This window comes from Macaca nemestrina, chromosome 10, assembly GCF_043159975.1.
Source record: "Macaca nemestrina isolate mMacNem1 chromosome 10, mMacNem.hap1, whole genome shotgun sequence".
NCBI classification, from domain to species: Eukaryota; Metazoa; Chordata; class Mammalia; order Primates; family Cercopithecidae; genus Macaca; species Macaca nemestrina.
The window spans coordinates 136,170,533-136,195,110 of record NC_092134.1 but is presented as its reverse complement, the minus strand read 5'-3'; the positions used below and the strand labels follow the sequence as shown (position 1 = coordinate 136,195,110).

The window sequence follows — 24,578 nt, the reverse complement described above, 5'->3', positions numbered from 1 at the left end:
AAAGAGTTCGACACCAGCCTGAGCAACATAGCGAAACCCCGTCTCTATTAAAAAACAAGATACAGAGATTTGAGGGTACCCATCTATGCTCCAGAAACACTCATTTACACTTTGTGATCTATCTTGCTAGCACAGTATTATCAGATTATGAGGACAAATATAAATTAATTATCAGGCTAAATACTAGAATTGCTGACTGCATATAGCAGTTACAAGATATGTGGAGATACTCCTCACAGTCTGTAATCTGGGCATCAATCAAGTTATAAAATTCATTTAAGTATACTGGAAAAATGTCTTCTAAAGCCACGATTCAGAGTATAGTCCAAAGGCCATGACTGAACCACAGAAGATCTCCTGATGGGTCATGAACTGACTATACACGGCCAAGGGTTGCTTATTGAATTAAAAGCGGTCAATACCATTTGGTATTCCTAAACTAAAATTAGCATATTCCGTGGCTTTACTGCAGACTCACCTTCAGTGTTCTATCTAGAGGTCTGGCTGCCACGCCGGGCAACATTCCCACTGCACTAGTGCGTATGTGGAGGATGGGAATCTCCCAACTGCTTTTTGGAAAGACATTCTGCCTATTCTTTCATTGATTATTCTCTTGAGTTGGTCATGGTTTATACTTTCTGCAATTCTTGCTTTTATTTTTATTTATTTTGAGACAGGGTCTTGCTCTGTCACCCAGGCTGGAGTGCAGTGGCATGATCATAGCTCACTGCAGCCTTGACTTCCCGGGCTCAAGTGATTCTCTAACTTCAGCCTCCTGAGTAGCTGGGACCAGAGGTGCTTGCCACCATGCCTGGCTATTTTGTAATTTTTGTGGACATGAGGTCTCACTATGTTGCCCAGGCTGGCCTTGAACTCCTGGGCTCAAGGAATCCTCCTGCCTTGGTCTCCCAAAGTGTTGGGATTACAGGCATGAGCCACTGTGCCTGATGAATTGCTGCGATTCTTGCTTTAAAATTATGTAAGTGCAGTTTTATCATTGGCAATACAGTTTACTGTGAGTTTGGTTAACTCTAAAATGCTTAGAATTGTATCATACAGAAATAAATTGCTCAATTATTAGTTAAATAAGTAAATGCACAATCATATTATATGTTGGTTTCTGTCCTTCTAGTAATTATTCCCCCATACATTAAAGAAAAAAAAGTCTGGGCGTGGTGGCTCATGCCTGTAATCCCAGCACTATGGGAGGGCGAGATGAATGGATCACGAGGTCAGGAGATAGAGACCATCCTGGCTAACATGGTGAAACCCCGTCTCTACTAAAAATACACACATACACACAAAAAGCACACACACACACAAAAAAACCCCCAAAACCATTAGCCGGGCGTGGTGGTGGGCACCTATAGTCCCAGCTACTTGGGAGGCTGAGGCAGAAGAATGGCATGAACCCGGGAGGTGGAGCTTGCAGTGAGCTGAGATGGCGCCACCGCACTCCAGCCTGGGCGACAGAGCAAGACTGTCTCAGAACAAACAAACTGTACTGATGTGTGTCCTACTATTCCCATATAACAGCATATCCCCCATTTGATCTTCTTGGTGCCAGGACCAAATGGTGTTTTTTTTTGAGATGGAGTTTAGCTGTCTTTACCCAGGCTGGAGTGCAATGGCATGATCTTGGCTCACTGCAACCTCCGGCCCCTGGGTTCAAGCGATTCTCCTGCTTCAGCCTCCCAAGTAGCTGGGATTACAGGTGCCCATCACCATGCCCAGCAAGTTTTGTATTTTTAGTAGAGACGGTGTTTCACCATGTTGGCCAGCCTGGTCTCAAACACCTGACCTCAGGTGATCCACCTGCCTTGGCCTCCCAAAGTGCTAGGATTACATGTGTGAGCCACCACGCCTGGCTAACTGGTGTTTTTTTTTTATTGCTGTTCCCAAACTGGTGTTTTTTTTTTTTTATTGCTGTTCCCATAATGGGCTAGGCTCTTAATTAAATTTATAGCTTCATGCAAGTATAGTTGACCCTTGATCAACACAATTTTGAACAGCATGGCTCCCCTTAGACTTCCTTCTGCCTCTGCCACTGCTGAGATGGCAACCCTTCCTGTCTCCTCCTCTTTGCCTGCTCAACCTGAAGATCATGAGGAGGAAGACCTTTATGCTGATCCACTTCCACTGAGTGAAGAGTAAACATATTTTCTCTTGCTTATGATTTTCTTAATAACATTTTCTTTTCTACAGTTTACTTCATGGTAAGAAATACATATATAATACAAATGACATAAAAAATACACGTTAACTTGTTTATGCTATTAGTAAGTCTTCTATTAGTAGCTAAGTTTTTGGAGAGTCAAACGTTTTATGTGGCCGGGTGCGGTGGCTCATGCCTGTAATCCCAGCACTTTGGGAGGCCGAAGCAGGCGGATCACGAGATCAGGAGATCGAGACCATCCTGGCTAACACGGTGAAATTCTGTCTCTACTAAAATACAAAAAATTAGCTGGGCATGGTGGTGCGCATCTGTAGTCCCAGCTACTCAAGAGGCTGAGGCAGGGGAATCACTTGACCCCGGGAGACGGAGGTTGCAGTGAGCTGAGACTGAGTCACTGCACTCCAGCCTAGTGACAGAGCGAGACTCTGTCTCAAAAAAAACACAAAAAACCAAAACGTTATACGTGTGGGCCGGGTGCGGCAGCTCACACCTGTAATCCCCTACTTTGGGAGGCTTAGGAGGGTGGATCACCTGAGGTCAGGAGTTTGAGACAAGCCTGGCCAACATGGTGAAGCCCCGTCTCTAGTAAAAATACAAAAATTAGTCAGGCATGGTGGCAGGCGCCTGTAATCCCAGCTACTTGGGAAGCTGAGGCAGAACTGCTTGACCCTGGGAGGCAGAGGTGGCAGTGAGCTGAGATCACGCCACTGCACTCCAGCTTGGGCAATTTTTTTTTCTGTCTCAAAATAAATAAATAAATAAATAAAATTTTATGAGGATTTTTGACTGTACAAGCGGTGGGCTCCCATAGGCCCTGTGCTGTTCAAGGGTCAACTGTAGTTAATTCTACCGATATCTTGTGGATTACAGGCTCATGTATTCATTGACCAAGTGTTTAGTAAATGCCTGCTATATGCCAGGTATTCTGTTTATGGAGCATGTAACTGGGAGGAGGTGGCATGTGATGGTTCATTTTCTAGCTGACTGAGATGATGGGATATAGGATCACTAGCTCAAGGGAGGTGGAGAAGTCTATGATCCTTTCAGGCAGATGAATGAGCAAGAAAATAGGATCAAGTCTCATACATTTCATACGGGCAGAAATTTGGCAGAGATAGAACACCAGGTTAGCAGCAAATATTGCTAAGAACTAGAGCCAGGAACTAGATACTATATAGACTAAAAGTCAATGTCTTCAATCTTTTGCTTTATTTTTACTTTTTTTTTTTTTAAGTAATGGGGTATAAATAAAAATATAAAAGAATAGATAATTATCTAGAGCACTCATAAGTTCTAGATGTCTAAGTTTATTAAAGATAAGCATGAAAACCCTTAACCATTTGGAATGCTTGAAATTAAAAAACACTACACATTCTACTCTGCCTCTTTAACTTGAATCTAGTTTAACATTTTCTAGGTGTCTGGATCATAGCTATTCCAGAGTAATGTCATGATCGCTTTATGACGTTCTGAGGTATGTGAAATTGTCTGCCTGACTCTAATAAGGCCTACACTGTCCTGAGTTCTGAGTTCTTGTGTCCACTTCTTATAGCCTGTCTGTCCCTTTCCTTGCTACTCTGGGATTAATAGTCACCTCTTGAACTTCCGGGGTGCTTGGCAATAGTTCCTCTCCCTACTTCCAATTTACTGCAGGCCTTAAAAACCATAATCTTATTTTAAAGGTGTAAAAAAAAAGATTTTAAGACAAAAGCAGGGGGCTTGGGTGCTTTCCTTATGGACTTAGTGCACAGGCCTTAGTGCACATCTGTTCTGGCCACTGAGAGGTCTTGTGTGCTATTTCTTGCTTTCAGGTGCGTTTTGCGGGAGGGGACGTTGTTGAGTTCCAAACAGGTGAAGTATTGCACACTAGCAAACACATGACAAGAAGGTGGAGGAATTGGGAGAAAAATAAAAAGAATGCAGCAGGCCAGGTTACCAGGAACATTAAGACGGTGACAGAGAACAGCAAAGCCTGGAAGGAAGCCGCCGTGGAGAAGGAAGAACTGTGCTGGGGTGAGTTGCTGTGACAACCCAGGCTGATTTTGAGTGTGTAAACACCAAACCTTGCTCTTGGCTGCCGCTCAGCTCAGCTCAGCAGGCTTTGGAGCCTGGCTGCCCAGCCACCACTTCAGGGATGTGCGGTTTTTAGGGAGGGTGTGACCCTACAAGAGGTTTCTGGGCCTTAATGCTTTTTTATGGGAGCCAATGCTTAATATGGTGGCTACAGTTACCTGAAGAATCTATGAAAAATGACCGAAGCCCCTCCTGCTCACCCTCCCACTCATCAGAGTTGGCTTCTGTGGGTCTGAGTGGGAAGGACCTCCACTTTTAACAGCACGACACACGGCTTTGACAGCCCCACTATCATCCGGATGCAGGTTGCAGTACTCAGTCCTGAGGATAAAATTCTCGGCTTGGAGATTGGGGTTGATGCCTTGCCTTTATTAGCACCAGATGGGTTTGTAACAGACCAGAGGTTTGTAAGAACTTGTTTGGCAGCTCTGTAACTGTTCCTTCTTTTTGATTGTTTGTTTAAAGCAGGGCCTTCAGAAACTTATTAGCAGATGAAGGATGATGACGTTTAGTACACTCCAAACCTGAGGCTCTTCTACTAGAATGGGAGCTCTATAAGCCCTAATGCTAGGGGCATTCAAAATGCTGTGGTCTTTCAAGCAGCTGCTGGGATACATTTAATTTGCACCAGACCTCTTCAGGGGTTGTAGTCAAGCACAGGGAGTGGATAGAACTGTATTCTTCAGTCTCTGGACTTCACTCAGTTCCAAGTGCTGTTTGTGTCAGGGACCAGATCTATCACAACCTGCATTTCTAGTGGGAACGTTTTCTTATTTCCTGAACAATAGTTGTTGAGATTACTTATAATCCTAAAGTTGCGAGGTTTCATCTGAAGAAACAGAAATGGGCTCTTTCCATTAAGTCTGGTAAATCTGGTTGGGAGTGGTGGCTCACGCCTGTAATCCCAGCGCTTTGGGAGGCTGAGACGGGAGAATCACTTGAACCCAGGAGTTTGAGACCAGCCTGGGCAACAAAGCAAGACTCTGTCTCTACAAAAAATAAAAAAAAAAAATAGCTGGGTGGGGTGGGTGGCACATGCCTGTAGTCCCAGCTACTTGAGAGGCTGAGGCAGGAGGATCACCTGAGTCTGGGGAGACAGAAGCGACGACGAGCTATGATGATGCCATTGCACTCCTGCCTGGGCAACAAAGTTGGGTTTTTTTGAGACTCTGTCTCAAAAAATAAAAATTAAAATAAATTGGCCGGGCGCGGTGGCTCAAGCCTGTAATCCCAGCACTTTGGGAGGCCGAGGCGGGCGGATCACAAGGTCAGGAGATCGAGACCACAGTGAAACCCCGTCTCTACTAAAAATACAAAAAATTAGCCGGGCGCGGTGGCGGGCGCCTGTAGTCCCAGCTACTCAGGAGGCTGAGGCAGGAGAATGGCGGGAACCCGGGAGGCGGAGCTTGCAGTGAGCCGAGATCGCGCCACTGCACTCCAGCCTGGGCAACAGCGTGAGACTCCGTCTCAAAAAAAAAAAAAAAAAAAAAAAAATCCATTGGCTTCTCTTGCACTTTGAATGGATATTGTACCATGCATGACTTTGTAACATCACACATGGGTCACTGGAAAATACTGGTTCACTGTCGTTAGGCAGATCTTCTAAATACTGACATATTTCATTAGAATACATATCAAAAAAATCATATTCCTTAAATTTCACCATTGATTTCAGCAGAAAAGTCCTTATATACTGGCAAGTGGTCAAGCTCATGGGAGTGGATACAAGTTTTCCAAAATTCTAATTTTTACTTGAAAGTGTAGATTTTATCACTGGCTACAAATATTGTCATTTGTTTACCTTGAAGTGACAGGCTCACTTCATACAGTTTCAAAAGACTGTCTGCCAGATGCCTAAATCTAAATAAAACCATAGTTTGTCCATCATTCTTTCAAGTAAAAATGGTGGTCAGTGAAAAAAGAAGCTGCTAAATCAATATGCAACTCAAATAATCGCCCAAATGCTTTTCCTTGTGACAACCACTGTACTCTACCAGTGTGCAGCAGAAGTGGTTAATGCATATTTCCTATTTCTTCAAACAAGGTTAAAAAGATGTACTCAGGACCAGGCAAGGTGACCCATGCCTCCCAGCACTTTGGGAGGCCAAGACGGGTGGATCACTTGAGGTCAGGAGTTCCAGACCAGCCTGGCCAACATGGTGAAACCCCGTTTCTACTAAAAATACAAAAATTAGCCGGGTGTGGTGGTGTATACCAGTTTAAAAGAAGAAAAAGATTTATTCAAGGACTGACATTTGATAAAATTAACAATATGTAGCCTGGGCCACAAGGTGAAACCCCAACTCTAAAAAAAAAAAAAAAAAAAAAAAAATTAGCCAGGTGTGGTGGTGCACACCTGTAGCCTCAGCTACTCAGGAGGCTGAGGTAGGATCACCTGAGCCCAGGAAGTTGAGGTGGCAGTGAACTGTGATGGTCCCACTGCACTCCAGCCTGGGTGAGACCCTGACTCAAAAAAAACCAGAAAAAATTTACCACTTCATCAAGGATTCTTAAGTGAAACTGGCTGTTTTGGTTGTGAGTGCATGGCAGTAAAGAATGCAGTGATCAGTACAGTTTGGTGCCAATGTCTTGCTTTGTGATAAGGCGCCAGCAGTTTCACCACCACCATTTTGCAACATCAGTGCAAGTGTTAACACAGTGAAAAGACAAATACATCTTAGTAGTATCATGAAAATAATTTTTACCCCAAAGGGATTCCTTAAAGAGGTCTCAGAACTTTTAGGAGTAGTCTGTGGACTGCATGCTAATATGGAATGATGTTTTGTTTGAATATTTTATCTTCTAATACCCAAATCCAGTAGTCTTTCCTTCCTCCCTAGTTTCCTTGACAGCCCTGCTGTGTTTTCATTCTTACTGAAACTTCTCTTTCACTGGTTTCATTAGTTTTGAATACAGTTATCTCTTGGTATCCATGAAGGATTGGTTCTAGCACTCCCAGCAAACACCACAGATGCTCAAGTCCCTTATATAATATGGTGTAGTATTGCATGTAACCTATACATATCTTCACATACACTTTAAATCATCTCTGGATTACTCATAATACCTAATATAATGTAAATGCTATTGAAAATAGCTGCTATATAGTATATTGTTTTTTATTTATATTTTTATTATTGTATTATTAGTTTAGAATCCATGAATGTGGAACCCACAAATACGGAGGGCTGACTATATACAGTTTCCTGGATTTTTTCTACTGAGATATAATTTACCATAAAATTCACCCTTCAAAGTGTAAAATGTAATGTTTTTCAGTATATTCAAAAGGTTGTGGCCGGGTGTGGTGGCTCATGCCTATAATCCCAGCACTTTGGGAGCCCGAAGCGGGCAGATCACGAGGTCAGGAGATCAAGACCATCCTGGCCAACATGGTGAAACCCTGTCTCTACTAAAATACAAAAAATTAGCCGGGCGTGGTGGTGCGCGCCTGTAATCCCAGCTACTTCGGAGGCTGAGGCAGGAGAATTGCTTGAACCCAGGAGGCAGAGATTGCAGTGAGCTGAGATTGCGCCTGGCAACAGAGCAAGACTCCAACTCAAAAGGAAAAAAAAAAAAAAGGTTGTGAAACTATCCCTACTATCTATCTAATTTTAGAATATCTTCATCACCTCAAGTAGAAACCCCATACACGTTGGCAGTCATCTCCCATTCTCTCTTAACTCCCAGAGCCTGGCAACCATTAATCTACTTTATGTCTCTATAGATTTGCCTATTCTAGGTGTTTCATATAAATGGAGTCATGCAATATGTAGACTTTTGTGTCTGGCTTATTTCACCTAGCATGTTTTCAAGGTTCATCCATGTTGTAGCATGTATCAGCACTTCATTCCTTTTTATGGCTGAATAATACTCCTTTGTATGGATACTCTGCATTTTTTTTCCTTTTTTTTAACATTTAAAAACTTTTTTATAGACAAGGTCTCACTATGTTGCTCAGGCTGGTCTTGAATTCCTGAGCTCAAGTGATCTGTCCACCTCAGCTTCCCAAAGTGCTAGGATTGCAGGCATAAGCCACTACGCCCAGCCTGGATGCTCTGCATATGATCTACCCATTCATCATCAGTTGACGAACAATTGGGTTGTTTCCACTTTTCAGGCATTATGAAGAATACTGCTACAAACATTCATGCATTTTGCAGAGACAGGGTCTCACTATGTTGCCTAGGCTGGTCTTGAACTCCTGGCCTCAAATGATCCTCCTGCTTTGGCCTCCCAGAGTGCTGAAATTACAGGTATGAGCCCACGTACAAGTTTTTGTGTGAACATATATTTTTATGTTTTTAATTTTCTTGGGTATATACCTAGGAATGGATCTCCTGGAATCCATTTTTTTTTTTTTTTTTTTTGAGACAGAGTCTCTCTCTGTTGTCCAGGCTGAAGTACAGTGGCATGATCTTGGCTCACTGCAACCTCTGCTTCCCAAGTTCAAGTGATTCTCCTGTCTCAGCCTCCTGAGGAGCTGGGATTACAGGTGTGCACCACCATGCCCAGCTAATTTTTGTATTTTCAGTAGAGATGGAGTTTCTCCATATTGGCCAGGCTAATCTCGAACTCCTGACCTCAAGTGATCCACCTGCCTTGGCTTCCCAAAGTGCTAGGATTACAGGCATGAGTCACCGGTCTGTCGCCCACGCTGGAGTGCAGTGGCATGCTCACAGCTCACTGCAGCCTCAACTTTCTAGGTTCAAGCGATCCTCCCACCTGAGCCTCCCTAGTAGCTGGGACTACAGGTGTACACAGGACTGGCTAATTTCTTGTAGAGCTGGAGTTTCACCATGTTGCCCAGGCTGGTCTCGAACTCCTGAGCTCAAGCAATCTGCCCACCTTGGCCTCCCAACACTTTGGGATTACAGGCATCAGTCACTGTGCTTGGCCAATGTTCACCCTTACTTTCTGTGCTTACTTCTGGCATGGGTTGGCTGACTACAATTTGAATAGACCCAACTTTCTGTCTCTTTCACCAAAGGCATTTTTTCTGGCTCCTAGATGTTGCTGACCTCCAGGATCCAGTCTTGGCCCTTCACTAGTCTTGCTACACTGCTTCTTGGAAACTCACCTACTCTCAAGTAACTTAATATAATCTTTATGCCAAAGACAGATCCACATCTTTAGTTCTAACTTCTTTAAGTTTCAGTTCCACATTTCCTACTTCCTTGCAGGACAGTTTTAATTTGATATTTCATTACCATCTCAAACTTTGTATAACTAAGGCATAAATTTCTCCCTAAATCAGACTTCTCTGGGTTTTTAAAAAAAATTAACAGTGGTCAGTTTCCGCTTCCGGTAGTGAGGAGGCCAGGCTCTACAGAGTGAAGGTTTAAATCCAAGGTCATGGCAAAACATCTGAAGTTCATCGCCAGGACTGTGATGGTACAGGAAGGGAACGTGGAAGGTGCATACAGGATCCTAAACAGAATCCTCACTATGGATGGGCTCATTGAGGACATTAAACGTCGGCGGTATTATGAGAAGCCATGCCGCCGGCGACAGAGGGAAAGCTATGAAAGGTGCCAGCGGATCTACAACATGGAAATGGCTCGCAAGATCAACTTCTTGATGCGAAAGAATCGGGCAGATCCGTGGCAGGGCTGCTGAGGCCTGTGGATGGGACACCCAGTGCGAAACCCTCATCCAGTTTTGTCTCCATCTCTTTTCTTTGTACAATCCCATTTCCTAAACTCAAATCACATGTCTGCAAAAAGGCCTCCAAATATAGAAACAATTCCATTAAAAAAAAAAAAAAAATTAACAGTGGTACCATTCTCCAGGTCACACAACATTAAAAAAATGTGTTTTCCTGCCCAGGCGTGGTGGTTCCACGCCTGTAATCCCAGCACTTTGGGAGGCCAAGGCAGGTGGATCACCAGGTCAAGAGTTCGAGACCAGCCTGACCAACATGGTGAAACCCCATCTCTACTAAAAATACAAAAATTAGCTGGGCGTGGTGGTGCGTGCCTGTAATTCCAGCTACTCAGGAGGCTGAGGCAGGAGAATTGCTTGAACCCAGGAGGTGGAGGTTGCAGTGAACCGAGATCATCCCACTGTACTCCAGCCTGGGCAACAGAGCCAGACTCCATCTCAAAAAAAAAAAAAAAAAAGTATTTTCCTTCTTCATATTGGTTCTCTGTATCTAGCCATGAAATAACTCTTAGGGATCTCACCCTTAAATCCTTGCAATGGCCTCCTACCTGATCTCTGCCTGCACCAAGTCTTCCCAGCAGTCTGGGGTCATATTCCTTCAGCTCCTGCTCAGAACCCATCAATAGCTCCCAGCTGACTACTCAAGAGTCAGCAATCCTGTCTGTTCTACCTTCAAAATAAATCCGAAATCTGATCACTTCTCTCCACCTCTACTGCTTCCCCTGGTCCGAGTTGCCACTATCTCTGGATTATTATCATTATTAATGCCATTATTATATTCAATGTATTATCATTATATAGTTGCCTCCTGATCAATCTCACCCTTTCTGCCTTTGCCTCCCTTCAGTCTAGCCTTAATGAAGCATCTAGAGGGTTCTATTCCACTTAAGTCAGCAGGTCACTCCTCTGCTCAAAGCCCCTTCAAGGCCTCCATTCTCACGCAGATCAAAAGCCTGAGTGCAGCCAGCACCCACAGGTTCTGTCCCTCTGCCCGGGCCCCACTGTCCTCTGACTCACCTCTCAATCTGGCCTCCACCCTTCTGCTCCAGCCCCAAAGCCCTCCCTTCCTGGAATTTAGGCAGGTCCAGCCTTGGTGGCTTCACATGATAAATTCCTTGCCTGGAAGGCTCTTTCCACAGATAAGCTCAAGTCCTTCCTACACCTCAGGTCCTTTGTAAAATGTCACCGTAAGTTCTCACTGATAACAGTGAGGACTTCCCTAACTATCTTATCTAGAACTGTATACAACACTACCCCTCCCCACCCTGTAGCCCTCCCCCATCACACACTTCTTGTTCTTCTTTCTTGCTTTTTCTATTTTTCCTCTCAGTACTTACTACCTTTTGACATACCATATATTTTACTTTTCAGTCTTTTAAAGCAGGGATTGTCATCTACTTTAGTCCCTACCATACCCCAGTGCCGAGTACAGTTCCTGGTACACGATATTTCTCAAAAAGTATTAGCTGAATGGCCGAACGAATGAGTGAACAAGTGCTCTGTACTCTAGGCAGTCAATATAGTATTTATTAAGCACCCACTATGTGGTTAGCATTGCATTAGGCATTAGGGAGAATATGGTAGAATTTTAAGAGGTGCTTTCTGTTCTTAAGGAGCAAAATCAAACGATGATGTTCTATGCTAAGTGCTAACTGTATGGAATAGCCAATGTTGCAGAGGTTAAAGAGAAATCAATCTCGACCATAGTAGTCGGGAGTAGTAGTTCTTGAACAGAGGAGATGACGGCATTCCAAGGGAGGATAATGTAGTAAAGACACAGAGGTAGGAAAGAGCATGGGGCATTCACTCCAAGAGACTGGACTAATTTCTTTTTTTTTTTTTTTTTTTTTTTTGAGACGGAGTCTCGCTCTGTCGCCCAGACTGGAGTGCAGTGGCGCGATCTCGGCTCACTGCAAGCTCCGCCTCCCGGGTTCACGCCATTCTCCTGCCTCAGCCTCTGGAGTAGCTGGGACTACAGGCGCCCGCCACCACGCCCGGCTAATTTCTTTTTGTATTTTTAGTAGAGACGGGGTTTCACTGTGTTAGCCAGGATGGTCTCGATCTCCTGACCTCGTGATCCGCCCGCCTCGGCCTCCCAAAGTGCTGGGATTACAGGCTTGAGCCACCGCGCCCGGCCTGGACTAATTTCAAGAGGGGAAAATATTGTAACAAAATGGATGGGAAAGTGAAAAACCAAGCAGAGTCTGAAATTGATAAATGGGGGAAAAAAAATCAATTGACCAGGTGTAGGATAAGGAAAAGGACAAATTAAAGATGTTTACGCCACTGATATAATGTCTTCAAACCTTTTTGCTGGCACAGCTCCTAGAATAATTTTGAAAAACTATATATCCTCCTTTCACATTTTAAAGTTGCCATCTAAACCTTGGTTTTTATTTCTTTATTTTTTTATTTTCTTGAGACAGTATCTCACTCTGTTGCACAGGCAGTACAGCAGCACAATCACAGCTCACGGCAGTTTCAACTTCCTGGATTCAAGTGATCCTCCTGCCTTAGCCTCCCAAGTAGCTAGGACTACAGGTATGTGCCACCATGCCCCCAAAACGACAGCAAATTGTGTGTGTGTGTGTTTTTCAAGACACAGTTTCACTCTGTTGCCCAGGCTGGAGTGCAGTGGTGCAATCTTGGCTCACTGCACTCTGCCTCCTAGGTTCAAGTGATTCTCCTGCCTCAGCCTCCCAAGTAGATGGGATTACAACTGTGTGTCACCACGCATGGCTGATTTTTTTTTTTTTTTTTTGAGACGGAGTTTCGCTCTTGCTGCCCAGGCTGGAGTGCAATGGCGTGATCTCAGCTCACCACAACCTCTGCCTCCTGGATTCAAGCAATTCGCCTGCCTTAGCCTCCCGAGTAGCTGGGATTACAGGCATGTGCCACCATGCCTGGCTAATTTTGTATTTTTAGTAGAGACAGGGTTTCACCGTGTTGGTCAGGCTGGTCTCGAACTCCTGACCGCAGGTGATCCTCCTGCCTCGGCTTCCCAAAGTGCTGGGATTACAGGCAAGAGCCACCGTGCCTGGCCACATGGCTGATTTTTGTATTTTTAGTAGAATAGGGTTTCACCATGTTGGCCAGGCTGGTCTTGAACTCCTGACCTCAAGTGATCCACTTGCCTCAGCCTCCTAAAGTGCTGGGCATGAGCACCGTGCCTAGTCAGTGTGTGTGTTTTGAGGCAGGGTCTTGCTCTGTCACACAGGCTGGAGTGCAATGGTGCAGTCACGGCTCACTGCAGTCTTGACCTCCTGGGTTCAAGTGATCTTCCCATCTCAGACCTCTGAGTAGCTGAGACCACAGGAGCGTGCCACCATGTCCAGATAATTTTTAAATTTTTTGTAGAGATAGCGTCTTGCTATATTGCCCAGGCTGATCTTGAACTCCTGGGCTCAAGCAATCCTCCCGCCTCAGCCTCGAAAAGTGTTGGGATTACAGGTGTGAGCTGCTGTGTTTGGCCGTGTGTGTGCTTTTTAATGTCTATTGAAGGTGTGTTTTAAGTGCTTATGGCAGATGTCTGCCATGCAATCTAAATGGCAAACCAATCAGCTGGATCAGTCTTACTGACAACACACCTGGCCTGTCCCTCAACTTTTCTATTCTTTCACCAAAATGGAAGTTCCTTATGTTAGAGAGCTTCCAGAGAAAAGGAAGACAAAGAAAAATAGGAAGGAGAGTTAAGCTTTGCCTGACACTGTTTACTTAAGTGATGGGTAACTGATTAGGCTCAGTGCTTAGAACTTCATATAATGAGATACAAAATCTCATTACTGACACACTCTGCCAGCTGGAAGAGCACTTGTAGATCATGGACATTGAGGTGGGGATATAGCCACCTTTGATCCTTTCTGTTCACTAGATTAAGCCTTGTTGCTAGTAAGGGCAGGAGCCAACATACCTTCCACACTCCAGCAATCCTGTACACCTTGGGCTGAGTCATATGCTAAACAGTTATCCATGAATACGGATTCTTAGAACTGAAGAATCACCTGCTCCAAACCCTTCATTAGGTAGATAAGAAACTAAGGCCGGAAGGGGATAACTGGCATGCCCAAGGTTAACAGAGCAGAGCTCAAATTAGAATCCACATCACCTGATTTCCATTCTACTGCTCTTGCCACATGCCTTGGCACTTGGCAGTGACCTGGGAGTGAATCACTAATAACCAGCTGTGTGCTCTTTTAAAGTTACAGCTCTATTATTCTTTGATTTCCAGATAACAATCTATGCTTCAGCACCTGTTTATAGACATAAGCACACCCATTTTTATCTTTGCTTATCTTCCTATTGAAAAATATTCTAGAAGTTCATTTTAATGCTAAATTTAGGTGTACTTTCTTTGTTAATCTAATTCTCGGGCACTCCGTCCCCTTCAGCAATTCATTTCTGAAAGTTATCTCCACCTGAATAGCTCAAGCATTTTGACAGCTGTGATACAGGACTCATGGAAACTGGGACAAGTGATCAAAAATGTCTGGTGGAGGAACAATAGAGGGGACATTTTAAAGGCAAGCTATAGCCGGGCGCGGTGGCTCAAGCCTGTAATCCCCGCACTTTGGGAGGCTGAGACGGGCGGATCACAAGGTCAGGAGATCGAGACCATCCTGGCTAACACGGTGAAACCCCGTCTCTACTAAAAAATACAAAAAGCTAGCCGGGCGAGGTGGCGGGCGCCTGTAGTCCCAGCTACTCGGGAGGCTGAGGCAGGAGAATGGCGTGAACCCGGGAGGCGGAGCTTGCAGTGAGCTGAGATCCGGCCACTGCACTCCAGCCCGGGTGACAGAGCGAGACTCCGTCTCAAAAAAAAAAAAAAAAAAAAAAAAAAAAAAAAAAAAGGCAAGCTATTGGATGGTTGTTACTTGTGAGAAAGAAAGAAAAAGGGTTAGTTTAAGAAATGTTAGTTTTACTCTCTCAACCCAACCAAACAACCTAAACTTGACCTGTCCCAAAGGCCTTTAATTTCTCCATTTAAGCTGAGTGCTCTTAATAAGCAAGACTTCTGATGTATAGTGCTAGTGATTGATGTTATACACACCTGTTGGCTGACTGGTGAAACCTGCTGCAAAAACTAAAAATTATTCTATAAAAATGTATAGACAGAAAGCATGTTAAAGCTAAAAGAGGCCGTTGACTCATTTCTTTGTTTTAGTAGAGCAGGTGCAACAGATTGACTTTGAGGTACTTTAAGACATCTAAATGGCTTTACTAGCAAAGATAAAAATCACACTCCAGGTGCCTGTACTCAGGGCATTTTATCGCATTCTAATTCTTTGTAAATTAGTAAATCCCCTGGTGGCAACTTCTAGCCAGATTATCTGGGCTTTGGAATCAGAATGATCTAGTTTAAAATTTAGCTCTGCAGCTTGGGCAAATTACTTACATTCTTTTTTTTTTTTTTTTTTTTTTTTTTGAGACAGAGTCTCGCTCTGTTCCTCAGGCTGGAGTGCAGTGACGCAGTCTTGGCTCACTGAAACCTCTGCCTCTCAAGTTCAAGCGATTCTCCTGCCTCGGCCTCCCAAGTAGCTGGGACTACAGGCGTGTACCATCATGCCTGGCTAATTTTTGTACTTTTGGTAGAGACAGGGTTTCACCATGTTGGCCAGGCTGGTCTTGAACTCCTGACCTCGGGTGATCCGCCCGCCTCAGTCTCCTAAAGTGCTGGGATTATAGGTGTGAGCCACCGTGCCCAGCCTACTTACATTCATTAAACCTCAATTTCTTCATCTGTGAAACAGGGAAAATACCAGCCATCTTGCAGGGCTGCTGTGCAGCTTAAAAGTGAAACTATTTGGCCAGGTGCGGTGGCTCATGCCTGTAAACCCAGCACTTTGGGAGGCCGAGGCAGGTGGATCACGAAGTCAGGAGATTGAAACCATCCTGGCTAACACAGTGAAACCCCGTCTCTACTAAAAATACAAAAAAAAAAAAAAAAAAAAAAAAAGGCCAGGCATGGTGGCAGGTGCCTGTAGTCCCAGCTACTCGGGAGGCTGACGCAGGAGAATGGCGTGAACCCAGGAGGCGGAGCTTGCAGTGAGCTGAGATCCGGCCACTGCACTCCAGCCTGGGCGACAGAGTGGGACTCCATCTCAAAAACAAAAAGCGAAAATATTTGCAAAAGCAGCATGCATGTACTTCCTTCAGGCCACTTAAAATACTTATGCATGTCTAAATATTTTATATAAGCATACCTACACCTAACTTCTGAAAAATTGAGTATTCTTTTAATGGATTTTAAGATATAAAATCTCAGGTTCAGAAATTTGAGCCACCTAGGGGTGAGAAATTTTAGCCTTTGCCCGCTTAAAACTGACTTAACTAAATTCAATCTATAGAAAGTAAAAAATACAGGTCTGTAAATGTACCCAGTACTCCCAGGAAGAAGCATATTTGCCATGAAGCTAAAAAAGCTTCGGTTTCACTCCCCTTCCAAGGCTCTGGGTGGGGTGGGGGCGGGAGCTAGCAACGTGCTCACATGGTCATATATTTTTGTAAAACTTATAGAAGATATTTTTGTATTCTTTTTCTTAAAGAAGGTATCCAAGATTGTATAAGCTTCAGATCCCAGAAATCCTAGATTTAAAAAAAATAATCAACCACCACCCCAACAAAATTAGGCATATGCCTGAAAACTCTGCTTCTCCTGCCAGAATTCTGCGGACAGGGGCTTCATCCAAGGTGTTCCTAATAATAGGCAGAGTCCCCACATTAGTTCCGGTGGGGCTTTTGGGAAGGGTTGTTTGGTGCAGTGTTGGTGTTGGTAGGATCCTGGCTGTGAGGCTGAGGCAGGCCCGAGGAGGGCTGGGGCTGACAGGTAGGCAGAGTCAGCTGGGATGTGAGGTGCAAGGGGTGGTACTTCCGAAACAAACTTTGAAGAGGAGAAGAGGCAGCAAGACTGCGAGTCTGGACTTTGTGATACATTGTCACCCCTAGTTTAGTGTGCCTGGCTAGGGAGTGTGCGTGGCTAAGGAGAATCACGCAGCATAGAACCCCTCTTCCTTTTTCACTAACATTTTTCTGTATAGTGGTTGAAACCCAGTGTTCAAGAGACTGCATGACATTGGAAAAGAAGGGGAGGAGAAAAAGAGCCCATATGAGGCAAGAACAGAATGCAGCCAGAATTGGGGCAGGCAGGGAAAGGAAGGGAGTGAGATGTGGGAGTCGGGGGGAGTTGAGGTAACCTGCATTTTATATGCTAAAGCTATGTATTTTAGATGCAGGGGCAACTGTTTTGGTCCAGGAGTGGAAAGGATTGTAGAAGCAATCTAGCACAGCTGTTTCTCACTTGGGACAACTGAAGCCCCTCAGAGGCACAGACGGAGGAGTGGGGAGCGGCCAGGCCAGGCCAGGACTCAGCCCCCAGCTCTTCTCAGGCTGTCTGATTCCTTCTGATCTCTCTCCTGCCCTCTCTGTTATTGTTTCCTCCTGTTCTTACCCTTATATACACTTGAAGTTTTATCCCCATTTTTTATGCTTATGGGATTGTATACTTTCTGGTTCTCTCTCAAATAAGTCCAACCAGTATGTGGTAACCCGTCTCCTCCCACTTCATTTGTGGCACTGGTTTGCAGTGGACAAAACGTCCTCGACTCCTCTTCTAACCTAATCTGGACTGGGTTGTCCAAAGGTTGCCCTGCCACACTGCCAAGTGACTAATTTTCTCTCTAACCCCTCCAAACACTTATCATGATAATTTCTCTTGTCTTTAGAGTTGCCAAATCTAATCTCTGTGAATACAAACGTGGTGAGACTTTTTCTCAGGAGTTTCAGCAAATGAAACAATAAACTCTTTTTTACCCTGCTAAGATTCTAAAGATAACCATGAGAATACTCCTAATTGTCCTTATAAATTTGAATAAGTGTGGTTGTTGGGTTCTCTCACCCTTTCTATAGCCCTTCAAAAGAAAATACAAGTTTGAATTCTATAAAAATATTTTTCTGGCTGGGCACAGTGGCTCACGCCTGTAATCTCAACACTTTGGGAGGCGGAGGCTGGTGGATCACAAGGTCAGGAATTCGAGACCAGCCTGGCCAACATGGTGAAACCCCGTCTCTACTAAAAATACAAAAGTTAGCCGGGCGTGGTGGCAGGTGCCTGTAATCCCAGCTGCTCAGGAGGCTGAGGCAGGAGAATCACTTGAAACCGGAAGGCAGAGGTTGCAGTGAGCCGAGATCGTGCCATTGCACTCCAGCCTGGACAAAAGAGTGAAACTCCGTCTCAAAAAAAAAAAAAAAAGAAAAAACAAATTTTCTAATATTTGTGGAATGCACTGTCTTATATATCAACATATATTTGTAGCATTTTTTTCCTTCAGAGTATGAAGAAATAAGTAAAAATGGGCAAAGCATAAATGACAAATAATGGATTTTGTTAAGTCCTACGTGTCACTTTAAGAACTTGAAACTGGCTCAAATAAAAACCATTTTATTTGGTTATTAAAATTGGACTTAAAAACTTTAAGATTTTAAGTTATCTTAAAATATCTTATCCTACAAGATTTTAGGCCGGGCGCGGTGGCTCAAGCCTGTAATCCCAGCACTTTGGGAGGCCGAGGCGGGTGGATCACGAGGTCAGGAGATTGAGACCATCCTGGCTAACATGATGAAACCCCGTCTCTACTAAAAATACAAAAAACTAGCCGGTCGTGGTGGCGGGCGCCTGTAGTCCCAGCTACTCGGAGGCTGAGGCGGGAGAATGGCGTGAACCCGGGAGGTGGAGCTTGCAGTGAGCCGATATCGCGCCACTGCACTCTAGCCTGGGCGACAGGGCGAGACTCCGTCTCAAAAAAAAAAAAAAAAAAAAAAAAAAAAAAGATTTTAGAGGCAATGTAGTACAAAAAGCTCTTCCTTCTCTCTGAAGAATTTATTGAGTGCTTTGGGAGTAGGGTGGGTTTTTTTTTTTTTTTTTTTTAACATGTTTGATTCAATTAAGCAAAAATATTGTTTCATGTCCCACTGAACTGAATACATTCTACTATCCATTGGTTCTCAATGTTCACTTATTTATTTTATTTTAGTAGAGACTGGGTCTCACTGTGTTGTCCAGGTTGGGTTTTCAATTTTTATGTCTACTACAGTGTGCTAAATACAACTGAGTTTCACAAGCCATTTTTCCCACTTCTGTACATTGCACTGGTCTCAACCTGTATCATGCATAAGAATTACCTAGGATGCTTATTAAAAATGCAGATTCCCAATTCCTGAAGGGAGGTCATGCCTTGGCATCTGACTTAGAGAATCAGTGCTGTACAGAAAGTATGAGACTGGTTCATATCAAAGAATATTGTCAAACTCTATACTATATTTGTTAACATACAGAAAACCCATTTTATGGCTAAAAATAATCATTTTACTACTACTAAGCTTCATTATTAGTAGATGGAGTTTGTTTTAAAGGGTCATTTTTCACAAAGAAAAATTTGTTTTGTCTTTTAACACTTCAGGACTGTTACTTCATAGGTTATTCGGGACAGAGAACAATAGTGGGCTACTCTCAAACGTGCTCTGGAGTTTCAGACTAGCAGCTGACATTTTCGGGGACCTTTCTTTAAGCTTGACATTGTAAACACTTTGTATGTATTAACTCACTTAATCCTCAAAACAACCTTGATGAGTGGGTATCCTTATCTTACAGAAGAGGAAGCTGAAGCACAGACAGGGTTAGTGACTTACCTAAGGTCACAATGCTGGAAGGTGGCCGAGCTGGAATTTGAACCCAGACAGCGTGTGGGTTCCGAGTGTTTTTGTTTTTGACTACTCTGCTATATGACCTCTCTAGTTTTCAGTATTCATATTAGCACCTCAGCCTACCCTAGATGGCTACGAATCCCATACATACCTGTATACACACATACCCAGGGTCCTTCATGAAATCTGAAACTTCGGGTGTTCAATTTGACTTTATAGAACCTTCTACCTCTCCTGGCTGATAGAATCTCTTACTCATTTCACAAATTAAACTTCCTGTAACACTACGTTAAACATGTCACCCCTGCTCAAAATACTCTGGTGGCTTCCCATCTACAAGATGAAAGCCAGCTTCTTTAGCTTGCCATTCAAAGTCCTTCACAATCTGTCTTTCCAGTCTTACCGTTTCTTCTATCCCTACTTGCACCCAAAGCATTTTTTTTCTTTGATCATGCAGAGTCCTCCTTTTTTTAAGTGTACAATTCAGTGGATTTTAGTATATTCAGTGTTATGCAACCATTTCCACTATCTAACGCCAGAATATTTTCATCTCTGCTATCTAATGCCAGAACATTAGAAACCATGTACCGCATGGCGGTCATTCCCAATTCACCCTTCCTCTTATCCCCTAGCAACCACCAATCTATTTTCTGTCTTTATGAATTAGCTTATTCTGGGTATTTCATATAAATGGAATCAGACAATATGTGGCCATTTGTGTCTGGCTTGTTTCATGTAGTGAGTTCTCAAGGTTCATCTGTGTCGCAGCATGTTGTCAGGATTTCATTGTTTTCTTATGGCTGAATTAACATTCCATTGTATGCATATAACATTTTGTTTACTCATTCAATTTGTCCCAACTGGTGGACAGCTTGGTTGTTTCCACTTTTGGCTGTTATGATAAAGCTATGAACATTTGCGTACAAGTTTTTGCGTGAATGTATGCTTTCAGTTCCCTTGGGTATAACCCTAGGAATGGAATTGCTGCGTCATACGGTAGCTGTAAACTTTTTGAGGAACTGCCAAACGATTTTCCACAAGTGGCTGCACCATTTTACATTCCCACCAGCAATGCATGAGGGTTCCAATTTCTCCGTATCTTCACCAACACCTGTGTGTGCTTTTTTGATTATTGCCATCCTAGTAGGTATGAAGTGATATTTTACTGTGGTTTTGATTTGCATTTCCCTAATGACTAAAGATACTGAACAGCTTTTCACGAGCTTATTGGCCATGTATATGTCTTTTTTAGAGAACTGTCTATTCATATCCATTCTGTAAATTGGGTTATCTTTTTATTGTTGAGTTCTAAGAGTTCTTTAAACATATGAATACTAGACTCATGATTTACAAATATTTTCTCCTATTCTGTGGGATAGCTTTTTACCTTTTTGATAGTATCCGTTGATGCACAAAAGCTTTTAATTTTGATGAAGTCCAATTTATCACTGATCATACCAGCTGGAAATCTACTTTTTCCTACATCAGCATCTCAATATTACTTGATGATTTGGGGAGAATTTTTGAAATGTAAAAATAATACACATAAAATTTTGATATAAAACAAGAGGGCCAAGACTTGAAGAAATCTGGAGCTTCTGGTGAGACGATGACCTGGGTCCCAATGATTACTATTAGGATCTTAATGTACTTAGTGGAAAGGCTGAGAGGCGCTGGCCTATGGAAGGCACTCCTACAGTGAACCTAAACTGATGTTGGTCAGTTTACTTGGGAAGGTGACCATATGTGTTTTTTGTTTATTTGTTTTCTCCCAGGCTATAGTACAGTGGCATGATCGTGGCTCCCTGCACCTTCTGTCTTCCAGGTTCAAGCAACTCTCCTGCCTCAGCCTCCTGAGTAGCTGGGATTACAGGTGTGTGCTACCACGCCCAGTTAGTTTTTGTATTTTTTTTTTTTTTTTTTTTTTTTTTTGAGACGGAGTCTCGCTCTGTCACCCAGGCTGGAGTGCTGTGGCCGGATCTCAGCTCACTGCAAGCTCCGCCTCCCGGGTTCACGCCATTCTCCTGCCTCAGCCTCCTGAGTAGCTGGGACTACAGGCGCCCGCCACCTCACCCGGCTAGTTTTTTTGTATTTTTTAGTAGAGACAGGGTTTCACCGTGTTAGCCAGGATGGTCTCGATCTCCTGACCTCGTGATCCGCCCGTCTCGGCCTCCCAAAGTGCTGGGATTACAGGCTTGAGCCACCGCGCCCGGCCAGTTTTTGTATTTTTAGTAGAGATGGGGTTTCACCATGTTGCCCAGGGTGGTCTCCAACTCCTGACCTCAAATGATTTGCCCACCTTGGCCTCCCAAAGTGTTGGGATTACAGGCGTGAGCCATGGTGCCTGGCCGACAGTATACATTTTAAAAATAAATGTATGCTATCTAGGAGTTCCCATGTTTTGCTATTATTTCCTATTCTTTCAGAACACCAATGGTCAATGAAGAATTAAAAGTGAAGTCAGATTATCCTTTAGCTAAAGAATGGGGATTTCTAGCAGTATGGTTCAGTATTTTTGGTCAGGGCCCCATATGTTTGTACTCCAACTTTAATCAATCTTTCCCACTTCTGTCTGAGGGATATGCTGAGGAACTTTATGGGTACTATTTCAGTTGGCCTCTGCTGGCTTATAAACAGGAGTTGATATTTAGGGACAGTAATCCAGAGTAGTGTCCAAGTCCATCTTAATTTAGAATTGCTACCACAGCAGAAATTGGAAACCTTGAGAGTTATAAGCCATTTACCACATCTACATGGATGCCACTTCTCCTTAAAGCATATACAAATATATAGAGATCAGAACTTTAACCTTCTGGGATCTAATATCTTCCTAAGATTTGCATACAGTATGTACACATGGATCTGCTATGATAGCAAATTCTTTTTTTTTGAGACGGAGTTTTTGCTCTTGTTGCCCAGGTTGGAGTGCAATGGTGCGATCTCGGCTCACTGCAACCTCCACCTCCCGGGTTCAAGTGATTCTCCTGCCTCAGCCTCCCAAGTTGCTGGGATTACAGGCACCCGCCACCATGCCCGGCTAATCTTTTGGATTTTTTTTTTAGTAGAGACGGGGTTTTGCCATGTTGGCCAGGCTGGTCTCAAACTCCTGACCTCAGGTGATCCACCCACTTCGGCCTTCCAAAGTGCTGGGATTACAGGTATAAGCCACCGTGCCTGGCCAGCAAATTCTTAATTGCCTGTAAAATTACCATCTCACTATATATTATTTTAGGTAGCAGATATAACCATGTACAGTTTTCTTATAAAAATGCCATAGCAACATGAATACTCAGTACTGAAAAGCATCTTTAATTGACAAAAGCTTTTTTTTTTTTTTTTTTTTTGAGACGGAGTCTTGCTCTGTCCCCCAGGCTGGAATGCAATGGTGCAATCTTGGCTCACTGCAACCTTCGCCTCCCAGGTTCAAGCGATTCTCCTGCCTCAACCTCCTGAGTAGCTGGGATTACAGGTGTGTGCCCACCATGCCTGGCTAACTTTTGTATTTTTTTTTTTTTTTTTTTGAGACGGAGTCTCGCTCTGTCGCCCAGGTTGGAGTGCAGTGGCCGGATCTCAGCTCACTGCAAGCTCTGCCTCCCAGGTTTACGCCATTCTCCTGCCTCAGCCTCCCGAGTAGCTGGGACTACAGGCGCCCGCCACCTCGCCCGGCTAATTTTTTGTATTTTTAGTAGAGACGGGGTTTCACGGTGTTAGCCAGGATGGTCTCGATCTCCTGACCTCGTGATCCGCCCGTCTCGGCCTCCCAAAGTGCTGGGATTACAGGCTTGAGCCACCGCGCCCGGCCAACTTTTGTATTTTTAGTAGAGACGGGGTTTCACCATGTTGGTCAGGCCAGTCTCGAATTTCTGACCTCAGGTGATCTGCCCACCTCAGCCTCCCAAAGTGCTGGGATTATAGCCATGAGCCACCGTGCCCAGCCATGACAAAAGCTTTTTATTTTTAATTTAATCTCAGCCTATGGTTAAAGTGAAGCATTTAAATAGCCTACTTGATGACTTCATGTAAGCCAAGAACAAAACTTGGGTCTGATAATCTTCTACCTAGTCTCTGACAAATTGTCCCTACAATTATAATGCAGTGCCATTTCTATGAGAAGCCTCTATTACTAACAATTATTATACACTTGGTGTATAATAATACAGAATACCTCATTCAAGATGTCCAGAGCTTCACGTATCTCACTATCCTCAAAGCTTCTGCTTGAAAAGGGAGGAACTTACAGAACCAGTCCATTTGAGGCCAAAAGGAAATTCTCTCCCAGAAACTAATTACTTATCCTTTTTTTAGTGTGTTACTCTCCACACTCCCTTCCTGTTTTGAAAGCAGGGAGAAATAATGATATATACAATATCTTTTCAACTATACAAATTATAGACAGGCTTTAAAGGTCTCTAGGAAGCTATTACTGTTTCACCATAAGAACTCCAAGTGGGCCCTAAATCTCCTGGTCCTTAACTTCAGCAACTGCTAGGAAAATGTCAATATACACACACTCCTACCTTAAAAACTCTGCTCGAGAAGAAGGATAGTTTGCTTTGATATTAGACCAGCTTTCCGTGGCAGCTGCAACGAGGGCACCTAATTTTTGTTAGATCTACAAGTCACAATTTATCACTTATATTAAGAAATGTAAGGAGATCAATCAGGAGACTGCTATATTGCTCAAGGTGGCTGATGCAACACAAAAAAGATGGAGCTATTAGTCCAATAACCTTATTAAAAACTCCCCGCTGGGTGTGATGGCTCACACCTGTAATCCCAGCACTTTCGGAGGCCGATCACCTGATGTCAGGAGTTCGAGACTAGCCTGGCCAATGTGGTGAAACCCCATCTCTACTAAAAATACAAAAATTAGCCAGGTGTGGTGGTGCATGTCTGTAATCCCAGCTACTCTGGAGGCTGAGGCAGGAGAATTGCTTGAACCCTGGAGGCAGAGTTGCACCTCCATACT

At 43.7% G+C, this 24,578-nt stretch overlaps 2 protein-coding genes across 2 annotated transcripts in view; one reads left to right on the top strand and one right to left on the bottom strand.

Annotated features, from left to right (window-relative positions):
* The window catches only part of LOC105484219 (lysophosphatidylcholine acyltransferase 3), a 42,667-nt gene that overhangs the window by 8,211 nt on the left and 9,878 nt on the right, over positions 1-24,578 (bottom strand). The gene's annotated exons all lie outside the window — the stretch shown is intronic.
* On the top strand, positions 9,532-10,004 carry LOC105478047 (small ribosomal subunit protein bS21m). The gene has a single exon (XM_011735010.3). It carries the CDS (start codon positions 9,605-9,607, stop codon positions 9,866-9,868), a length of 264 nt encoding a protein of 87 aa, XP_011733312.2. The 5' UTR covers positions 9,532-9,604; the 3' UTR covers positions 9,869-10,004.

What these genes read in the sequence shown, in the direction of transcription:
- LOC105478047 (XM_011735010.3), top strand. Translation starts at nt 9,605, where the DNA reads ATGGCAAAACATCTGAAGTTCATCGCCAGGACTGTGATGGTACAGGAA.